At 36.5% G+C, this 22,776-nt stretch overlaps 1 protein-coding gene across 4 annotated transcripts in view; it reads left to right on the plus strand.

Moving 5' to 3' along the window:
• LOC142976470 (homeotic protein antennapedia-like) overlaps nucleotides 1–19,692 on the plus strand; it is a 193,562-nt gene extending 173,870 nt beyond the window's left edge. For all 4 annotated transcript variants that reach the window (XM_076119850.1, XM_076119853.1, XM_076119852.1 and 1 more), the window contains 2 exons: nucleotides 1,494–2,352; nucleotides 17,124–19,692. In XM_076119850.1, coding sequence (XP_075975965.1) covers nucleotides 1,692–2,352; nucleotides 17,124–17,374 — 912 coding nt within the window. In that variant the 5' untranslated portion in view covers nucleotides 1,494–1,691 and the 3' untranslated portion in view covers nucleotides 17,375–19,692. The remainder of the gene's footprint in view (nucleotides 1–1,493; nucleotides 2,353–17,123) is intronic.
• Nucleotides 19,693–22,776: the final 3,084 nt, after the last annotated feature.

Here is a 22,776-nt window from a genome sequence, read left to right on the forward strand (position 1 = left end):
CTAACGTAATTATTGGTTTCCTACCAGCGATATGAACAAAAGCGTCAAGCATAAAACGCCACACCGAATGCTATTATGAACGAATAAATCCTCGTAAATCACTTCTATTCTCCATGTACTTACATTTATAGGATGAGAGTTAGTTGGTGGAATGCAAATGGAAATTGAAAATTAAAAAAAGCGAGGGTCGCGTCGCTAGGGGGCGGCGAAATCGTAAATTTAAATTGTCCAGCCCTGTACATGCAAATTTTCCGAATAGGCCTGCCTTTCAATTGGTGTTCCTACCCTTAAAATGCACGCTCGTTTCAAAATTAATTAACGCTGTTATGTCTTTAGAATTTTCACGATTTCACACATCCGAAACAATGGGAAGCCGACGATTCTGAACTAAGCTGATGTTTCTCGTTACGCGCTTGAAATATGGTTGTGGTATGCTTAACATTTGAGTTGACAATCTAATAAGTATAATCGTAATAATGTAGTATGTTCCCATGCCAATGTTGTTACACAACAGTAGCATCTGCGAGCATATTGTCTCGGGAGCCGCCGCCATCATTAACTGTCGCTAATGAGGCTTGAGCTTTTGGTTTTAAATAACTTGAGCCAGCCCTCAGGGGCGGCACTACACTATAAGGATTTTTTACTCGGTATATGAAGTTAACAAAGCATGTCGAAAATATTCCGACGTGACTTTGTAACGATGTTCAGTTTGTAGCGAATTTAATATTTCGGAAGTCGGTACCTCTCACAATAACAGACACAATAAATTCTACAAAATATGACGCAAGCGCTCGTTTGAAGTCGTATAAACTCTAAAAATATCTCCGTTTTTTTATTTGCTTAATTGAATTTTTTGTTCCATCATGTTCGCTACTTGGTAAATTCTAGTAGCTGTCGTATTAAGTACGCAATAAATTCTCTACGTTAAACCAGTAGAGCGAGATTGGACGATAACGCGGTGGTTTCTGTGACACTTGTCCCTCGACACACAAATTAACGTCCGTGTAAAGTTATATCGTCGGGCGGCGGCACGGTTGTCACTCATGCTCCATCAACTGCTGGGAAATGTCGAGGGTATGACGGCGGGTCAACCACATGTCGATCTCGAGACGTGACACTATTCCATCTGCCGTCTCGCTTCTTAGGATCAGCATCCTTCAGTCAGACAAAGACAGATTTTAAACATGAATCGCGTTTAAGAATGCGCCGCTTAGTTATCCCCGACGAACGGGGGCCCGTATCGCAGACAGGTTGTCGCTAATAGGCGTTTTACTCAGAACATGAGGTTTTATGACTTCGTGTGTGTCCCAGCTTTAGGACACGTGTCAGTCAGTGTCGATCGGCAGGTCGGCAGCGTACGCGATGACTCCGGCGCAGCTATTCGCGAGCCTGCCAACACAAACATTCGATCGATTGACAGACGCCCTCTTACACCTGACGACCTGAAAGATTTAATAATAGATTAACTAAGTGCATCAACCTCTCCTTTTCAGATTTGTGGAAGAATCAGATGAGAAGACACCGTCCGTCAGCACCGAGCAACCCGTCAGTGAAATCGATCGCTGTCGTGTAGTGAATGGAATCCGAAGTGTTTGTGTAGTGACTGAACTGTGATAGGTAGTGTCGGCCCAAAGGGCCGAGAATCTGCGACGGAAGATACGGACGCGAGCCGCGCGGGCTGCGGGCCCGCGATGAGCGCCAACAATTGCGACAGCATGACATATTTCTCAAACGCTTACATGCCTGACATGAGGAACGGGGGTGGGCACGACCACCAGCAGGCGCACGCGCACTATGGCGCGGTGGCACAGCAAGGCCACGAGATGGAGGGCTGTGACCAACAGCTCAGGCCGGCGCAGCACCACTACCCCGCCCAGCCGGCGCCTGGCATGCCCTACCCCAGGTTTCCGCCCTACGACAGATTGGGCTACTACCAGCAGATGGAACAAAATGGCTACCGGCCTGACAGTCCATCTCAGATGGGGCACATGGGCCCCAAAGCGGACGGTTACGGTCCCAACGGCCATCAGCCCCCGGCGCCCGCGGTGTACCCATCGTGTAAGCTGCAGGCAGCTGCGGCGACGGCGGGTGGCGTGCCGGGCAGCCCGCCGTTGGAGCAGGCGCAGCAGATGCCGCACCACATGCACCCGCAGCAGCACATGGTGCAGCACGGCGTGCCGCCGCACCAGCAGCACCTCATGTACCCGGTGGACGACATGCAGCATCAGACGCAGATGCCTCCTATGCACCAGCAGTCGATGCACGCGCAGCAACCACCCCCGCAGCAGCCCCCGCCAAATACTAACGCATCGCTGCCCAGTCCTCTATATCCCTGGATGCGAAGTCAATTTGGTAAGTGTTAAAAGATCTCCATCATTCTTCAGAATAATATGCGCACAATAGGTGCGGCCTCCTCTGTATTGTTTATTGATTTATACAGTGGCTATGAAAGCGAGAGCAAATTCCAGTGTCAACGTAGAATTTGCACAAAATACAGTACGTGAACACAGGTAACGAAAATAGATTCGACAATTTGCAAAAACACTTTCGCTCCACGTGCGCATTGATGAGAAACAATAAGTGCCAGAAACAATACCCTGCCTACTGTTCGGGGATTATTTATGGGTCGAAGAGGCATTCAAAAGGAATTTCACTTTTCATAAAATTTACAACTGCCGGCACAAAAGCGCTCACCTTCTGTTTAGCTGACGCCGATGGGGAACAATGAGCGCTCAAGTTGCGCTACCGTCTCCTACTGTTTTTGAATTTGTCTGAGATCTAATTTATGGTGGAGTTGCATGATTTAGGGTTTCCATTGTAATTGGCGATATCATTCGCAATAGAGATGCTGGTTAGAGTTTCAGTTTAGTTTTGTTTGTATATTTGCGAGGGATAGTTTGGTCAGTGTCCTCGCCGGGATAGTTTTAATTATTCGGGAAAGTTGTGAACTAGTTTAATTTTCGTGGTACCTCGTGGTGATGTGTTGTGTATGGATATTTTATTAAATTATCGTGCGATGTACTCGCTAGTGTCAATTGTATGTAAACTAAATAGTTTTAGAGACATTCACGACAGTTTCGAGTACAAATTCTTGTATATATAAGTATCACTTCACATTCTAAATCTCTTTGATAGGAGCCGCTTAAGATTTTGTTTAACAAATTACTAGACGAAGTGACGCCATGTTTGCCTCGTATTCGAGTCACCTACAGTAGTTAGTATTCACAGGTATGCTCTAACATCTATTTATAATCTATTCTCTAAGCAATCTGTTCTTCGAGGTGGTTGTTTATTCATTAACTGCTCTGCACATAATTGACATTCCATTGTTCTTTATACAGTCATCAAACGTGAAGACTGGAATCAATCCTTGATCCTTCAGACTTTTAAACTTGTTAATAAAATTATTCAACTACTGGGCAAGGGTCTTTTTCCGGAATAAATGAGGGAGAGGGCCTTAAATTCTTTTTAATCTCAACGGTAAATAATACAAAAGAAATCGATGCCATGATCTCTACCTACATAAATGTTATACAATTTGACGCAAACTCCTCTTTAAGACCAGTAATTAACAATTTCACAGAACATTTTAAATCGTATATATCAAGTAATCATAAATCAGATGAGATCGTATCTCAACGCCAACTTTTACTATCCCTACGCAGCTGACCAATCCAACTGCGTATCGAGTTAGGCGATTACTCTAATACTCGTGACATCAATTAGGTAATCGATTTGTAAGATAAAAGTTTGAAAAGTCTTTAAAAAAAATTATATAGTTTGAAATGTAAATAATTTCCATTTTAAAACAGAAATCAATCTCTGTTCTTAGGGAAACTATGTACATATATTTTTGAGATTATAGATCGATATTCAAACCGATCACCGACCCCTCAATATGAACAAGATACAAAAAAAAACAATTATACATTTTAATCTTCCTTTGAGAATCGACTAATCGACTAACCGCCTGCTTTAAACGTAGTTGAAATTGTTTCCACCCATGTCATAACCGATATTGAGGGCACTAGATTGTAGATAAGACGTGCCAATTTTGACTTGTAGTGTGCCAGACATGGCTGGTAGACTGGTCTGGATTGGCGTTACTTGTTAATTAAATCTCTATGATATACGATTTGATTAGGCAGGGATAGATAACGAAGTAGGAAGATAAATATGAGCTTTATGATTTATTTTGTTTAACGGGAATTCTTTGACACGTGTTGACTATTTTAGGATTTTGAGTCTATTCAGGAATGTTAGAGATTTGTTTACTCATATGTTTTATGAATGTGGATGCAAATGGCATTTTATCAGGTCAATATATCTTTTTTATAGACATACACACTAGATTTGTTCATCAATTGATAAACAACCAGTCGTCAAAGTAAAAATTGATCGTCGCATTTAAGGAACTCTAGGAATTGAGTACCTGATATACCTTCACCAGGTCATATTTAAAGACCTTTCTATACTTTATAGCAGCCAAATATCTAATAAAAACTTTCTTTAGATATTTGGCTTTGTAGTATTTCTTGAAGACATTATGTAACATACAAAGTCCTGTCTCTTAAGACATTTACGCTACAAGTGAGCTGAATGAAATACATTCGCAAATCAAAACAAAGTTGAAACAAATTATTGTTGATAGAATAAATGTCATGCAATTTTGTAATCAGCCAGTGTTCCTGCTCAGTTCTTTCATTGCAAGTTGTTATGATGTCATTTACTCATTACACACGATCTTATCACACGAACTGCATAGTATCATGTGCTTTCGAAGACAAGCTTTGTTCTTCCTTAGAATATTTTTGAAGATACTGTAAAGAAAATATGTTTTTAAATGGGTCTTTAAGTTGTTAAAATTGCGTACTGTATACTTTAAGTCATCCCTTTTCCCATAGGTGTAGGCACAGATCAAAGAAAGTCACTTTAAATTGTAACTGCATTTACAATTAATCATAAATGTTATGTAACAGATTTTTGTATCGAGATCTAATCAAAAGTTCCTCATGATAACTGGTGGTAAGGTTCAATAAACCGCGTATGTTATAGAATATTTTAATATGAATAGGATAGTAGTAAGTGTTATAAATGTATGGAATAAGTAACAAATGCATAGCCTGACCCTTCTGGGAAATACGAGAGTGTTAGCCTCATCTAGTTGCTTGCTAGGATTCATGTAATAGGAGGCGAGCCTATTTCTTCGTATATAAATATCTGGAGCAGTGGCAAGAATATGTACTAAACAAACAAGGAACGTGATATCCTGCTTTCGGTACAATCAAAAAGCGAGCGTTTGACATCTAAAACTATTTGAATAAAAATAGTTCTAGCGGAAAACGCTAGGGGCGCTGATCATTTTAATATGCAAACTTGCGAAATCTCGGTTGTTAATAGTCGATTTTATTAGAAAGTCGTCCGCCAGTTTCAGTTAACTGTTGAAACATGGCATTTTAAACATATAAATAGAATATTAGAAGCTAATAAAATACGTTTGTATTTTTTGTTACCAATTAATTTTAATTAGGGATATAAATGTCCTGGCTAACAACAACTACGATGATCAGAAGTACTCGCAATCTCTGATATATAGTTGGCAATTAATACAACAGATACTAATTGCACAAAAACGAAACAAACTTAAAACACATCGACAAAATCTCAAAGATAATCTCGAACACCCGTACCTATTTAGCATATGAAAAATAATGGTACTTAATCCTCACAGTAGCTCTCGCACTTAACCAAATCTCGTTAAACCTCTTATGTTATCTACACATCTACTTGAAAACGTTCCTTCATTAATTATCTTCAAATATCGGCTGCCATTTTGAAATAAAAAATCGACCAATAGGCGCTCGGCATTTGTTTGTATGAAAATAGAACGCCGTTCCGTTTGGAGCTTACGAATCATTAATCATTAAATGTAGCGGCGTACGCAATGATTATGTACTGATTTCATTTGTTTGTACATTCGTTTATGTCTAGGGTTGCTAGGTATTGTTGCCTTATTAGTGGTAAATTGTCTTATTAGTGGCTTAAATTTCGATCATTTTAAAGAATTTTGGGTGTTGGATATGCGTAACACTCTCATGAAGTAATTCTTTCATGAACTTTTCGTGATACACATTGAAAATGTATTTCAATATAACATTTTGTAATAAATGTAATTCGGAAGTATAAACGATAAATAATTCGAATATTCGCTTTATACGATTAAATTCGCAGGAAGGTATTAGTATACATGACAATGACAAACTCAAGAGTTTGATTACTCAGCTGAGCTGCTCTAATGAGTATTCGTGTAAGTATCACAGCGTTACTGATAGAATAATGTTAGCCATTAGTTTCAAATGACATCTGATATATCTGTACGCATTTTTTACTACTAGAGGAAGCTGATGAAGATGTCAGACGTGGGATCTAAAGGTGACGTCATAAACAACCAATTTGATAGTGTAGTCAAAATGGATCGTGTTAAAATCAAAAGTTTTAAATAGGACAGATATTAATCAAAAATATTCGTAATTTTCGTCTTACAGTTACTACAGGTGAATAATTCAGAATCAGACGCCACTAATTTACAACTGTCAAGCGTTTTATTTAGTAAAAGTCCCTTTATCAACGCCACTGTTCTTATTTCCCGGCATTCACACAAAAACACCTTTATTTCGGCGCGGTTTGACGTATAGCCACACTGACTAACGGCATAGAAAGATAGACTTACCTAGTCCGAGAGGTAGGCCGCGATAAGTCGCGGGGAATCGAGGTGGAAATGGAAATATAATGGAAATCCCCCCAGCCGCCACCTTCCTCCCCCCTCCGCATACAATGCCGGATAGACGACTTGTTACATTTCATTGTTCGGTTATCAGGCCCGAGGCTTTTGTGAAAGCCAGATGATTGAATACAAGTATTTGTTCTCATGCCTGCTTCTGATTTTCCCCGCTTGCCACTGAAAGCTCCAATCGTTTCGTATTAAACATAGAAACGTATAATACAATTATAAATGTGTTACGGTCGGCTTGTTTGTTTTTTCTGGCGAACATCGAGCAGGAATTGTGTTGTGTGAAAACACGTGTAACATCAACTAAAAGGTCCTGTTTCGTAACTGAAAATGCAGGTTGAAAATATTTATGTGTCATATATCTTTCGTTAAGTTCCATCGAATTTGCACGGGTTTCATAACAAATTAGGAGTCAATCTGGTTCAGCAATAAAATTATCGATGTGTTTTAAATCAGAAATAAATATTTTAGGTACTCCCATTGCTTTATTTTTTGGTGTTTAAATAATGCCTCTTTAGTTAGTGCAGCATCGTACTCGTAGTCGTAGATAGTGCGACGTACACCATCAGACTTCCAGTTCGATTTGGCATGAGAAGCAGGTGCCCATTTACCCAAAATTGCATTAGATATAATAATGCAATATGACAAACTCGATCAATAAATATTCATATTTATATCAAAACCATCCATCAACTTTTCAAGCCTTTAAAAACACAAACAACACATCTCAACGACATATTCTTTCTCAACTTGAAGTTTCAACACATCATTTATTATTTTTCAGTAAATTTTCTCGCCATCTGTGACAAAACCTAGTGATTTCGAATGTAATGTAGGCGATAAGTCCCATTGTAGGGAACTTGATCGATTGTCGATTGTCGTACAGTAACAATGACGATGAATGCCTCGCTAGATTGGAAGTCAGCCTCTTTTTCTGTCTAACTTTCTTTTCGAGATTTGTGCTTTTTATTTTGGATATTTTCCTTGAAAGAGCTGTTAGGTGAAGCGTGTAAAGCCTTTAGCAAAGGATAAAGTCGCTAAACTGAAGTTTAAAACCACTGAAACTTTTAAAGTTTGTTAGCAATTAAGTCTGAAAGACGAGTTTTGAACACTGCTTTGTGTTACGGACACCATAAAGTGTTAGAAACTCGCACAATTATAAATATTGCACATTGAAATATATATTTTAAATGCCATTGAAATTTTTACTATTTTTCTATAATTCGATTATTCCCACAGATTCTTGTCATAACGAATTAAAAACTAATTCCCCGTGATTCCGCACCATTACATGGCACCCTAAAACGATGAACTCAAAAATTTCCACCAAATGTTTTTATTTATTTAAAGGCAGGAGATGGTCCGCATTTCCCTTACTTCCCCTTGTATTTACATGTGCTATTATTTGCATAAAGATTTTTTTACACAGTAGGGTAGAGTGGGGTACAGTGAGGGATAAAAATATATTTCTAATTCTGTTCGGTGGCGACTTTCCGGTTCGGTCCTGTAGTGTGACGTTGATGTATGGCGCTTATACTGTTTTTTAATATTATTTTTTTCGATGTCGCTTGGATTTTGTTGGTTTAAAAGTACATTTGTGAGAGATTTGTCGCGTGAGCCGCTAGTTAGATTGAGTTCTAGTTTATGTAGTGAATGTCAAATTAAATTACCTTATTTATTTTTGCAGAACAATGATTATTGCTTAAAATATTTTACGTACTCTTTTTTGCTCTAATACATTCCAAATGACAAGACTCTAATGCGTAACAATGAGCCTATATCTTAAGGCAAAATATAATTTTCTACCCATTCATAAAAAAGCAGTCCAAAAGCCACAAGTACATATTCCAAAATGAAATATGAATATAGTTGCTACACAAAACAAAAAATAAGAACACAAAAAGTTTGGAGCTTATTAAAAAACCATTACCATCCTATAATTACATACACCCACATCGAAATACACCAATCCCATTAATATACGTCTAGCGCACACATAGAAACGTTCGAACGCACACAAACAATATCTCGTCTCACGATTACTTCTCACGAATAGGATATTACTCACACATTGACGTGTTGAATGGTGTATGACGTGTGAATGTGTAGGTAGAGTTGCCAGCAAATTATATTACCGTTAAACGTTGGTAAAAATATTATATTAGATTTCTTTTTTCTTTGGACTTTTTATTTAATTTTATAACGCTAGAAGAACAATAAGAAAAGGTTAATATTGAAATGATCACCCTGATTAGTATTATGCCAGTGGTAGGAATATCAATTGAGTTTTTCCCATAGCATGATATTTCCATAACCTTTCTATTAGCAATAGACTTATTTAAATATTGTCTTCACGCTCTTATAGGTTCTGTTTTAATCATCTAATCTCAAAACAATAATACCAAGTAAATGCAGGCGGATCCAGCGTATTAAATAATTAGTTAAAGCCGTGTAATTACACCAAATAATTTGATAAATATTCACTAGTGACTACACTCACAGTATTGTATACAAAGTTCCCATAATTTGCATTTCGGTAGATAACATGAAAATCTTAATTAATTTACAGCTATGCTCCTCATTATTTAATAACTTCATTTATAAGAATAAAATGTTTGGGAATCTTATACAAATATTAACAGCATTATGAAGAATATTATTCATAACGTCAACATCAAAATTATTCATATTTTAGTTAGTATCAAACGTCAGGGTTCTGATCGGTTTGTAATTTATCAAGTCCCTACAATACATTCATTCAGTTTCCAAACTTCAGTTAAAGTTCACTAAATAACAAGGTGCCTTTCTTGGACCCTCTTTCAAGTTCCACTAAGTTCAGACCAATAATTTCCCCGAACTACGTCCTTTTACTTCAAAAGTAACTTGTGTCCAATTAACTGGCAACATTGTCAGAAAATTGCCTTTCTCTGTCTGACGCGTGCACCCTTCTCTCTCTCACTCGAGGTTAGGTTAGCTTGGCCCACATTAATTAAACGTCGGGATAGAACGCCAATCAAACTTTGACCGCCGCTAAGCCGATGAAGCCGAACTTATTATGTGGTATTAAAATTCCATTTTCGAACTCTAACCGCTCTAAATTGAAATGGATCCATAACATTATGGAATGATAACCGCTAATTCAATAAGTGCGAGTGTATCGGGCTATTAACTGTACAAAAACTACGACTTATCGTTTTTACCGTTCATAATTGCCGACGTAGCAAATTACAGCACTAACAGGAGGGTCCTATTAGATATCGAAATGAGCCTCTATCATCGCTCGATACTCATTAATGTGATATTAAGTCTGTTCGTGTCATTAGTTGTGTACAAAAAGCGTGGCGTCACATGATGCGTGCACATGTGCGAGTCGACGATGCCACATAAATCATATACCGTATCTTTGTACTTGTGCCGGTAGGCAGGGAGTAGCCACGACGGAGGAGCGGAAAAAAGCCCCCCCGTTTCCTGCCCGGGGATCACACATGACCGGCCTGTCTATCTGCCAGACCCGTGTCAAATATTCTCTGGAGCGGAGATCGCCCCCCACCCGGCTTACGGGGGCAGGGGAAGCCCCCTGGGGCACGCTGTCCCGCGGCGAAGCTCATCTTGGAGCCCTAATGCGTTCCGCGCTCCGCATTATGTTGAGATGAATTTTTAGGCGGCCGCCGACCACTACTTGTTTTTGTTACGTTCACATATAATCTCGCCTGAAGTACCGACTAGACTAATGCCACTGAGGTTTAATATCGACGCGGGAGTAACATGATTGAATATTTTCTTTTTCATTAAGATTTTCGCTTTCACAGGGTGGGCGGTGAAAAATCGCCCACCCCGGCACCTTTCATAACTTTTCACTTCGTGATCCAACGCAATTACTCACTTTCTATCGCCTTCTCAAATATTCATTCGTGCTTTTCCTGCTGCAAATTATAGTAATCGCCCGAACAAAACTGGTAATTAGCCCCCTACATGTAAGGGAGGTAATCATTTTTATAAAAGCTTTCGAGTCATACAAATTCATGTTTCTCAAAACATGATAGTTTAATTGATAGCTTTAATTCCGTTGATGGGAAAATTAAGGCTCCGATACTTTATGCAGCGGGAATGAACGGATGTGTTTCGATTATCTGGTGTAGATATGTATCGGTGGGTAGGCGAGTCGTAGGTGTGTGTATCGGGCACAGAGGTCGGGGTAGGATGTCGCGTCGACAGGCGGAGCCGGGCACAGAACAAAGCTCTGCGAGCCTAACAAAGACGTCACCGGCCGTGGCTGCGACGCGGAGTTATGGCACCCATTGTGCGCAACAATACCCAACAAACGAGTTTGTATAAGCTATTAGGTACGCGCATTAATATATATTTTTTGTTCGCCCGAAAATTTAGCATTCCATTACGAGGGAGAGAAATGAAACGCCCGCCGCATGAATTATATTAAAATATATTTGAATATTTCATTTGACACCTTTTTTGCGGGCGGTATTTCGTTCAATCCCGGCGGGGTGCGCGTAATTTTTAGCATACACCAAAGCTAAATTTTCGGTGAATAACATTCCATTTGGGATGCGAAACACGACGGGTATCAGCGTCAACACAACACTGACTGATGGCTGTGTGTTCACGTTATAAATTCTTTTTGAGATCCGCTCGGATTTGTGATGAAGCCTTTCTACTATGTGTATTTGTATGTCGTTTACTGTTATTAAACCGTTGGCAGCCTTTTAGTACTCCCATATGTATTTTTCTACCATTTCAGCCGAAATATTATTCAGAATTTCAGACTACGAAACTCTCACCACATTCTCAATCATTTATCTTTGATACAAAAAAGCTAAATGTATGAATAGATACGTATCTAAACATTTGAATCCAAAGTCATTAGTGGGGTACATAAAACACTAGTGGTTCGGTACATAACCAAAGTGCCCGCCCAAACCACGCAGATGATTAATGAATATCAGAACTTGCAATGCTACCATTTTCTTTTTTGTGCCTTTTAGTGCCACACTTTCCTTTTGTGCTTTAGCTATTACCTTTTAGTGTTACTTAGGTATAATAAATCAAGTTGGTAAATACCTAGGTATTATTATCAGTAATTTGCTGCTATACATAGCCGGTAATTTAAACCATAGTTAAGAAAATTGTGTGTTTCAGAGTGCTTGTGGCAAATCAATAAAGCTACCTAGCGACTTGCAAAAAAAACGATTATAGGGCATAAAGCTGTATTTCAATATCTCGGTATCCTATCTTCAAAATATATAATCTTCAACCGAATCAAAAGCCTTATAAGCCTTATTAAAAGGTTCTTTAACAATCACCAAAACAGACAGGTACCTACTAATACAGCCGTACGGAAATTTTTCATACAATTTAGTAAAATGTACCGTTAAACATGTATATACACGACACATAAATCATACATGAGGTACCCATAATTATGATGTTGCGTGTTTTGTCATACATCGCATTTTGGCCGTGGATTTTATCAATGTTTCCATACAAATTGCTTTAGGTCATTAGTGTAGTCAATGACATTTTTACAATGACATTGTCGTTGTGATACTTATATATAATATTGTTTATTATTTATTCGTTATTCCTTCTGGGCTTGAAGTTTTCCCGGACGAAATCAGGGAAAATTTGAAAAAAGATAATAAAACGGAAAAAAATACGTGAATACCTGTATTCTTATAATTTTTTGTATGGTTTATCTACAAATATTTGTACAGCAACCATCATAAGATTGAGTGTATCTTGAGTATTGTCCAATGTACCTACTGCGCTTTCTGAAGGATGCCTTTATCGAACATGGTATTTAAAATTCAAAAAAGGGCTGAAAGATTAATTTTACTAACTGAATATGTACTTAATTTATCGGCGACTGTAAAGCAGAACAATCGTAATCAACGACATTTATTTATTTTTATTCGTTTGCAATATCAATTAAACACTATAAACATGGTTCGACCTTCGGTACCATCTCGTCGGAAACCAGCAATTTTATTTACGACGTGTAAGCGTTTAAGAGAAATTGCATTAATCTGAATACCCGTTTGATATCATGTACGATGTTGCAATACACTGAGTGATCTCAACATAGCTATAGGGTATAACAAACAAATATCCACGATGCATTCTGAATTCAACTCCAACGAAAATAAAGTCACAATTGGATTGGTTTTCGGCGTCAAAATACAACGTTGCCGCAGAGTCGAAATGTATGAAATTGTAGGACATGAATTATGGATTGTCGATATCGCTTCAAGCTGTTGCTGTATTTTTTTCGTGTTCCTGTGGCGCGATACCGCAACGAATTAAATTAAAAGCTCTTTTCACTTGTCATCCCTTGATGAATTTGGTATTTAGGCTTGCGCGCCCGTTGCCTGTTATTATTTTTTAAACTCGCGGTCGCGATAAATGTTTGGACTATTTTATTCCATTAGATACTTGTAATCGTAAAGCAACTGTTTCACTTTTCTACTGAGCGTTTTCTTTTTTATTAATAATCATACTATCTATTGGCATCGATGAGTAAATAGGTCTGAATGTAATTGTCTTCAGTAAAATACATGGGCTTTAATTTACACTTTTTTTGCCGTGATTGCCGTTTTTTGTATAGTTGAGTTTCAGAAACAGGATTTAACCCTGTTTCTATTGACTTATAGAAGCTTTTTAATTTTTAAGTTGACCCTTTAGTCTGACCATAGCTGTTCACAAAACACGATCTCATTCAAAATTCACAATCGGAATATAATAAAGCAATCCTGTTTTTTATATGTACTACATTTTACAATAGGTCAAAACGATATCTCACAAAAAATATAACCGAAAAATAACGTCTCAATACAGTTTTAAGCAGAAACCGGTTCAACTGACCGCGTTTTTCGACCCTTTACCTTTGTACACGACGTACACCGTGTAATCAGTACAAATGCGATCTGAGATAGCGCACGCCTCTCAATATTTTAGCACGCACTTTATCCAGATAAATTGTAAGCCAACCTTTCCGTTCTCAAGGGATTAGTGCCGTATGGATTCTGTTGCAATCGCCCCAGAAAACGCATTTGTGGTGTACTTAATAGCACTAACGATAATCTCTGAGGTTCGATGCTGCTGAATGTTGGACTTGGTAGTTGAACGGTAGTAATGGCTTGACATTCTTTGTAACTTCCGAAGATAACTTGAGTAAGAGTATCTCTGATTTAAAAAGCAAAATTTGACCGCTTTGTTTATGTTACATGTAAACAAGAAACGTAACTCTCTAAATACGAAAGTCCGTTCTCTTGGCTTTAAAATTGGGGATGTCCTCCACATTACTCATATTACTCCCAAACATTTGTCCGTTACAACATCAAAGAATGTCAAGTTATTTCATAAATTCACTCCAGAATCAATATTTAGATCATTACCAATCACTTTTCCCCTCGCTACGTACCCAATTTTCAACAATGGCCGGTGTGTTTGTCCACATCGTCGTGAAAGTAAGCCGGCCCCTACTCGCTATGATTTATGTTCACCCGACGACACATGCAGCGCTGCGCCCGACGCTCCTAAAGCTGCGATTTCGTTTGGGGGGAACAGACCAGCGACTGGAACGCTGAGGTTTAAACGCTCGGTACACTTTCTGATCCAAAATAATCAAAATAATTAGAAAAATGAAATTTTTGGCAACAAGAATGATAGAACAATCAATTTTAGTAAAGGACAAAGAGGATTTTATTCAATCGGTTATCAAAATCTATGTACGGCGATGGTTTATGAAAGAAACATGCCTTTTTGTAGCAATCAAATATGTATCCATTATTCGTTATTGTTTTTTTTAAATCAGAAAATGTAGAAGGAAAAACGAAGCCCAAAATATTTCGAAGGTATTCTTCATAATTTCTGGTGACTTGCCAATTATGACACGAGATTTTGCATCATAGATTGACTCATAAGGATGATTAATTGTTTCCGGAGTAAATACCTTCTGCAACGCAGCAGCATTTGAAAACCGTTTAACATTGATTCAATTTCTCGAGTCAGAAATATCTGAAGCTAAACACTATTACCCGTCTAAATTAAGAAGCGTCGCTATTCTCTAGTCTCGACCGCCTCCCGTTCCCTCTTTAATGCTCTTATTACGGACGGTTTAAATCTGACGTTGGGATCATGTTTTATGCATCTGAGTGTGCGATGAAACCGCCACTGTAATATATAAAGCCCGCTAGGAAGGGGATTTCATGAGCTATATCGCTATACGACATTGTTTTGGAATTTTCGGCGAAACATGAGCGATGATATCGTGTGCTATGATGAAATTTGAGTCCATATTTGGTTCAGAGCTGCTTTTGATGGGAATTTCCTTTATTATTTGATATTTAGTTAGCTTTTGGATTTATGTTTTAAACGTAGAAAGCTGACTTTGATTGTAAGGAGAGTCTTGTTACACAAGTATTTGAAAATTCAATATTAGTTGATAGCAATAACTAACAAAAGTACTCTCTTCGGTCAATAAATAAGTTATTTGAACCGTTTTTTCGCCCGGATCTCTGTACATGCTTATGAAACCGTGTTAATGAATTGATTTTTGTTGCATCTGTGGTTTCAAGTCCACTAAAAGCATCACGTTCATTGGATGATAACAAGAGCGTACTTGAATGCGTCCCAAATCCCGGCAACAGGACGATGAGGCTGTTATCAATTTCCCGAGCAACAAGTGGGCGATAATTTTGAATCCGTTGCACCAACCCTAGCAGACTGACTCTTTTACATCACTCTGTTAAATTCCTCTAGAAATCTTAAGATTTATGTTAACCGGTCAAAGGTTATCTATATTGATGACGTAGTACTCAGTAGCTCGTTTGTCAAACAACAAACTGTCGAGTTTGTCATCGGCCACTTTCTTGTTTTTTGAAGACAGTTATGAATATTTCGCTTCTAAGAAAATGACTGTGGTGTGATTCGCAGTGTAATCCCCGGGTTTCGTGTCTGCGTATTTCTTCGAAGTTAGCGTGTTTATCTTGTATGGCAAGTCGTTTCGCGTGTTACTGAACTGAAAATAATCAGCTAACTTTTGCTTTGTTTCAACTCTGCAAACTTCAACCGTTTCAATTTCAATTCTGAATGTAGTTATTTATACTTTGTCGGTTTCGTGTAGTTTCAGGTTTGGGGTTAATGGCACTGCGTTTACGTGAAAGATTGTTGATATCATTTTGTTATTTGCACGACTGCTAGGTTTATTTTGTTCACATTTACAATTAGAGATAATTTAACACTTGTATGTTCGTACAACTCTAAATTCTCCATTAATCTTTTAAATATCAAACTAACAACTTGTCTTATTTCATTGTCTATTAATACGATTTAATCTCATTTGATACGTGCAGTTTCACTTGTCATGTCAGTTTGTCTTTTTTCATTTCAAATAAATTACTGTTCAGTGCATCATCTAAACCGTGTATAATAGGCTTCGCATCTTCCTCGAAGAATAATGATTACAAAATGAAAAAGCCCCGCGGCGTCTTAAATTATTTTAATTGGCTTCGGTAGCGGTTCGGTCCGAGTATCCACGCACAAACACATCTACATCTGATTTTACGTAATACACAAGTATTATTGCACACACATGCAAACGCAGTAATATATCAGAATTATTAAATATCTGTAAATTTATTACCGGCGTCTACTTACGTCTCACTAATAGCTGCATGTAATTATAGAACTAAGACCACGGTGCGATCATTGTCGTTAGAGGGAAGCCACTAAAAGATTGATGATAAGTTCCTCTTTGCTAAAAATTATATACAGTAGCAACTAAGTTGCAAACAGATTCATTTGAGAGATTAAAGTAATTGGTCATTTTGTATTCAATTTACCTGTGAGCATTTAACGTCAATTAACTTGGGATAAATTGAAAACTTTATTCAATTGATTGCATGTTATTTAAACAAGCAAGTCCTAAAATGCTTGATTTATAACGTCATCGATTCAGTGGCTTCGGACAATACCGATGAATAAAGTTTGTCTTGACTTCGATGGCAAATTAATGTTTCTTAAATTAGATTACCTCGAGCGCAGTGATTTCCATAAGACTCTCAAGTTCCTGACAGTCGAGAGAGATGCCCAACAAGCAAAAACAATTAACAAATTGATAAGCTCAAAACAATTTTCAATTAACTCGGCGCGGGAGTGTTCGCTGTTTACAAATAACCAACATTTATCAGAAATGCCTATGCAGTTTTTAACGTCTGCCGTCTGTCAGGGTTGCCTCCCGGTCGTAAAAAGCAATCCAAATTAATCTGTTGCTATTTTTTCTCAAAACGTATTAACGTGTACCGTTATCTCATTTCAGAAAGGAAGCGGGGACGGCAAACGTACACGCGGTACCAGACGCTCGAGCTGGAGAAGGAGTTCCACTTCAACCGGTACCTGACGCGGAGGAGACGGATCGAGATCGCGCACGCGCTCTGCCTCACCGAGCGCCAGATCAAGATCTGGTTCCAGAACCGCCGCATGAAGTGGAAGAAGGAGAACAAGACCAAAGGCGAGCCCGGCTCCGGGGACGAGCCGGACAACATGAGTCCGCCCACCTCGCCACAATAAAGGCCTCTAGCTTAGTTCGCGCGGTCCACGCCAGGGATGTGTTGTTTCAGATTGCCTCGCCACAACCACAAACTCCGTTTCCGCGTTTTGTTTTGTGTATACGAATGTTTTCGACTGCTTCGAACACGGATCTGAAACAATTCGCCCCTCGACCGAAGTTACTAGAACAGTTTAATTTGTATAAATTGTATGTTGGACTTTTCATGATAATATTACATTATAACTAATACGTAACCTAGTGATTTCGAATAAAGAGTAATGATAGTGTGATGAAGAGATTTTTACAGTTGTTAAGTATAAATTAATTTATAGAAACAATCTCAATACCAATAATTACCAAAAACGCAGTGTATATGATTAGTAAACTGCATCATTTATGTGATTATTATAGTTGATTAATTCTCATTTTCGGTATTAACTACTGATTTGCAATCGGTCACTATGTTTTTATAAGTTCTTTACAAAGTGCTTGATACGCGTTTCGTAATATTTATTGTATGTATAGCTACTTTAAGTTGGCATCTTAACAGTATTTACATTTTGGTAACTACTAAAAATACTTGAAAAAATTTAAGACGTCCATAATTTATTCTTTTATTGAGTGTCAGGCACTATGTAAGAAATTACAAAAAGTAAAAATTTTCTCTGTTAATTTTGAATCACAAAACCATAAGGACCTCTTATAATTAACCATTGATAAGAAGGCAATTAGTATCCATATTGTTATTATTTAATATATTTGATGTTTTATTTCTTAATTAAGCTATCTAAATACTATTCTGTACATACATACATGATAATTTTAGATTATATGATGTACAATTGTTTTAGTGTGAATAATTAATTATTGAGATTAATTTGGGAAACAACGATTAGTTTCGTGTTTGAGTTTTTTTTGCGGTATGAGTGTTTTGTTTTATCGATGGTCTCTTTTATATTTCTTTTGTCGATATACGCGTAACTCGTAGTGTGGAAGGCCAGTTTACAAGTGCAATGTATACGATTTTTGATGACACATATACGTAATTAATACTGATAATAAACGTCATAGGAAATCTATTATTATTGTAAAATGTTACGAGAACGAAGCTTATAATTTAGGAAAAATACTTAAAAAGAACAAAAGAGATATTCTTTGAACTTCTATTGAGGAAAGTCGCGCCCTCGTGGCCGCTCTAGGACGATGAACGAATGGAAAAATCACTTTATTTATAATGAAACAAAAGTTACCTTCAATATCGTAGGTGCAGACTTGATACTTTGATTTATAAATCTCTTGTGGAACGTAGGTTTGAGGTTACATGTACACTGTATACCAAAGTTAGAAAATAAACTGGTGGTGATTATACGAACGATATACGTAAAATATACGTAGATACAGGAACGCTTGATCGTTTCAGGTATAACCGTAATACATCATTTTGAAAAGGTATTTTTATAAAATCATTGATTAAGAAACCCGATATACGTAAAAATGAAATATCTAATATATATACTCGTAACACGTTAGTTTTACGAATATTATTATATAAATTGGCGAGTGATAGAAGGGAGAACTTGTCAGGATTCAAGTTATACGTTTTTTCGTAATAATGTATAAAAAAGTACTATTTGTAAATTATTTTTCATATAGATTGTAATTAGTGAATGTTTTTAATAAGAACTCAGTGAGCCGGTTCTATAAATATTTTTTCTTTTTTTTTTAATTTTGTGCTGTGTTCGTTAAGTGAAAGTGTAAATTGTATATTGTCGATATATTCAATATTTATTTATTGATTTGCTAATTAGGTTCGCTTACGTTTTCTTACTACAATTGATGGAGAATATTCTATACTGTCTGGCTGGGATGCATTTGTTGGATTAATTTGAATTGCTCAATACAATTTTTTGTTGTAATTTTATTAGTATTAAGCAGTGTATTGGTTTGTTGTAACTTTTAAAAAGTCAACTGCACAATACGTGGTGTATACTTCATAATTGCGTGTTAAGATTATAATTTTCTGGGTGCAATGTAACTGAACTAAATTTTCCGATTCCCTGCCAGACGGAACTTTGAGTTGGAACTGTAAAATTAAAAATAAAAATTAGTTTTACTTGTAAAATTAAGTTCTGGTTTTAAGTCTGTCGGGAACTGTCCTAAATTCAAAAATATTAGGTCTATAGAGACAACTGAACCTAATTTGATTTATTTACCATTTATGTCCTATCGATTCAAAATTTATGGAATATAACTATAATTAGTAACATAATAAGGTTAGGCGAGACGATATTGTCATAAATATATAAATACATGAAATTAATAAAGCATAATGATTGTACTTTCAGATTTTTATTGTTATTTACCTTTATTTGTAACACTGAATTTATGGTTACAAGATTCTTTCGTTCAAAAATTAATTTAAACGGTTGAAATAATTTTGTTAGTTTGATACTTAATAATATATGCTCTTTTGCATAATATTGAACTGTCTAACTACACATAGCCACACATGCTGAAAGGTCACCAATTAATAACGGTTTTATGAACAATTTGTGCCCGACCATAATTTTAATATAATATTACATACTTACGTGTTTATCAATTTCGGACATATATCTAAGATACTTAGGTACTTCTTCATTATTCGACTTAACAGAAAACTCGTTAAGCAAAATAACGAAAAAGGTGAAAAAAGCCTACTTTCTCTGACTTACAAATTTGAACATAAAACCTAACCCTAAAAGTTCAAGGCAAGCTGTTGCTAATGTAAAGCAAACTTTCAAATAGAGGCATTCTTAGATCGTTGATCTAGATGCCGTCATTATAATACGTTAGGCTAACGACAAAATAATGATTTTGCGTGAGACGCCCGTACCTTCCGTGTCAGTTACGGTTGATTGGTACCTCCCTACAAATCTCAAATTACTTTTTTTTTCACGAATGCTATATAATATGTATACGTAGTGAGGTGTGGCCGACTCTAATGCGTTTTTAATAATCCCCCGCGTCCAATGGCCGCTGGGAAGCCCGCAGTCGCTTGTACGATCTCAACTAATGTATTTTTGACAAGTCTGAAATTGAAGCAATTATGGTTTTGCAGGATTTTAAATGGCGTTGTATTTGTCTGGTGATTTCAGTTCGTCGGAAGTTATTATAACTATTTTTTTCTTTGTGTAATTAGTGTTGTTTCGTAGGTGTTTTTGACCTCATTTCTATAGTAATTGTGTGAGATTTTATCACATAATTACAGTAGATACGTTCCTATTGGATGTCGTTGTGTATAGATAAATGTTATTGTGTGGGTTGAAGGGGAAAAAACTTTTATGAGAATTATTCAGTTTCTAAAATCGTATTTAGTTTCAATAAGCTTGTCATTCTACTCCATTGTTTTCGCGCTTTTATTTTGTTATCAATTCTATTTTAGTCAACACCTTATTTGTAAACACAATTAATTAATATCACGAATATTTGGCAGCATATTTACAAACATCAAATATTGGCACCAACATTGACTATTTTTATCATACACCAACGGATGTAAACAATCCAATTTCTTTCAATTCCCCTACCAATATAACTAGACCTGTAGCATGCTAAAAATATAGAACAAATTACATTTGTATAAGAGGTCTGGTTTGACTGGTCGGTGTGTTGTCTGGGTGTATGGATGATAAGTGTTATTTATGAGCTTCGTCAATGTGCCATTGCACTTGCCACAGATTGAGTTCATGGTCATGTTCAGATAACACAATCGTCTACATATTGCTAGCAATTGGTTACGAGCGATCTTTGATTCTTTTGAGACAATATTCTTTATAAAAAACGCGTCACGGCTGTTTTATTTTTAGAACTGATAGACTGATTACTTTTGTTTTTATTTCTTGTGAATTGAGATTTAATCTTTGATATTATGTCTTGAATATGTTATGTTTGATCATAAAATCAAATAAGTAATGTATTTTTCAATGCGCAATGGTTATTAGTAATATCAAATAACCATTTTCTTTCGTATGTGCAAAGTGCATTCTATCTCTGCGATTTCTGCTTCTTATATTACTTGTATAAGAAAACACCCTATTCTTAGTAACTTGTAATTGATTTCAATATCTGTTTTCATTTCTGATACAGACTCTCCTGTGCACTTGTATTAGCTATCTGATTAGAAATTGATCAAAAATCTTTATAATTTTATCACACCTGTACTTATTGGGTATATTTTTTTCCTATCTATTAGGTATAATAATATCTTATAAGATTTTCATATTAGAAATACAGGTTACAATACAGAAATCAAAGTGCCATCACAATTTCTGTAACATTACATTCCAGAATACATATGTTTTGTATTGAAATAAAAAAAAATATCACTATTAATTTAGATAAAATTTTAACACATATTTGTGTTTTTACAATTCCTTTATCGACTGCTAATTCGACGTATCTTATTGAACCCAATCAATCTCCAATTCACTGCAAAACAAAATTCTCTAACCATTTCGTCTATAAACACAGTTCCACAAAATCTAGATAAATATCAACGTCTGGCAACTTGTATGACTCATTCCATTCAAAACTCAAGCATTAGTACAACACACATTAATTTTGTTCTAAACGTAACAAAACCGGTATGCATGTCCCAGGATAAAGACATAAATCAATGACGATTTTTCACTTACGACCTTGCCTCATAACGCTCAATTTTATTGACTGCAATAAACCAAAGCAATGGTTAAATCAACGCCGCTGTATCGATATAAACACCTCGTAAATATCACCTGTCCTTATCATACTTGTGTAATGTTACACGTGTTGGAACGAGAGCGAAAAGTCGCCTCTTCATTTAGCTGTTACTGAAAATAGTTTATGAGAGCTAAGGTGTCTGTTCGTGTTGAATGAATTTAGACTTTATTGACGTTGGTGTAAGGTAGTTCTTTGTGTGTGTTTTGAAATTTATAGCTTTTAAATGGGTCCTTAAATCGCAATAACGATTTGTTTATAGATGCTCGTGTTGTCGGCAAACCTTTGTAGGAATAAGTTTAATTTATGGCTTTATGTTAAGATACAAGTCAAGTTGGTAATTGATTTTATTGGCTTTTTGACACATTTGATAACATTTGTGACATCTTGTTATTAATTGATTCATCATTATACTTTGTGTGGGAGGTTGTGATTGTAAGGAAAAATGATTTGTGACTTAAGTTCAGTGACTTATGTTCATGTGTATGAGTAGAGACTAGTAGTAAAGTCTTTTATTACTTGTCCTATATTTGTAATGAAATATTTGATTAATCAATATGTAGTATCTATTTAATACTGATTTTTGGTTTAAATTAAAAAATCATTATTTTAGAAAACCATTTTTAACTTATCCGTAACTTAATTATATCTAATTGTTTAGTTACATAAAACCGTTATAACTTAA

This window comes from Anticarsia gemmatalis, chromosome 11 (genome assembly GCF_050436995.1).
Source record: "Anticarsia gemmatalis isolate Benzon Research Colony breed Stoneville strain chromosome 11, ilAntGemm2 primary, whole genome shotgun sequence".
Lineage (NCBI taxonomy): Eukaryota > Metazoa > Arthropoda > Insecta > Lepidoptera > Erebidae > Anticarsia > Anticarsia gemmatalis.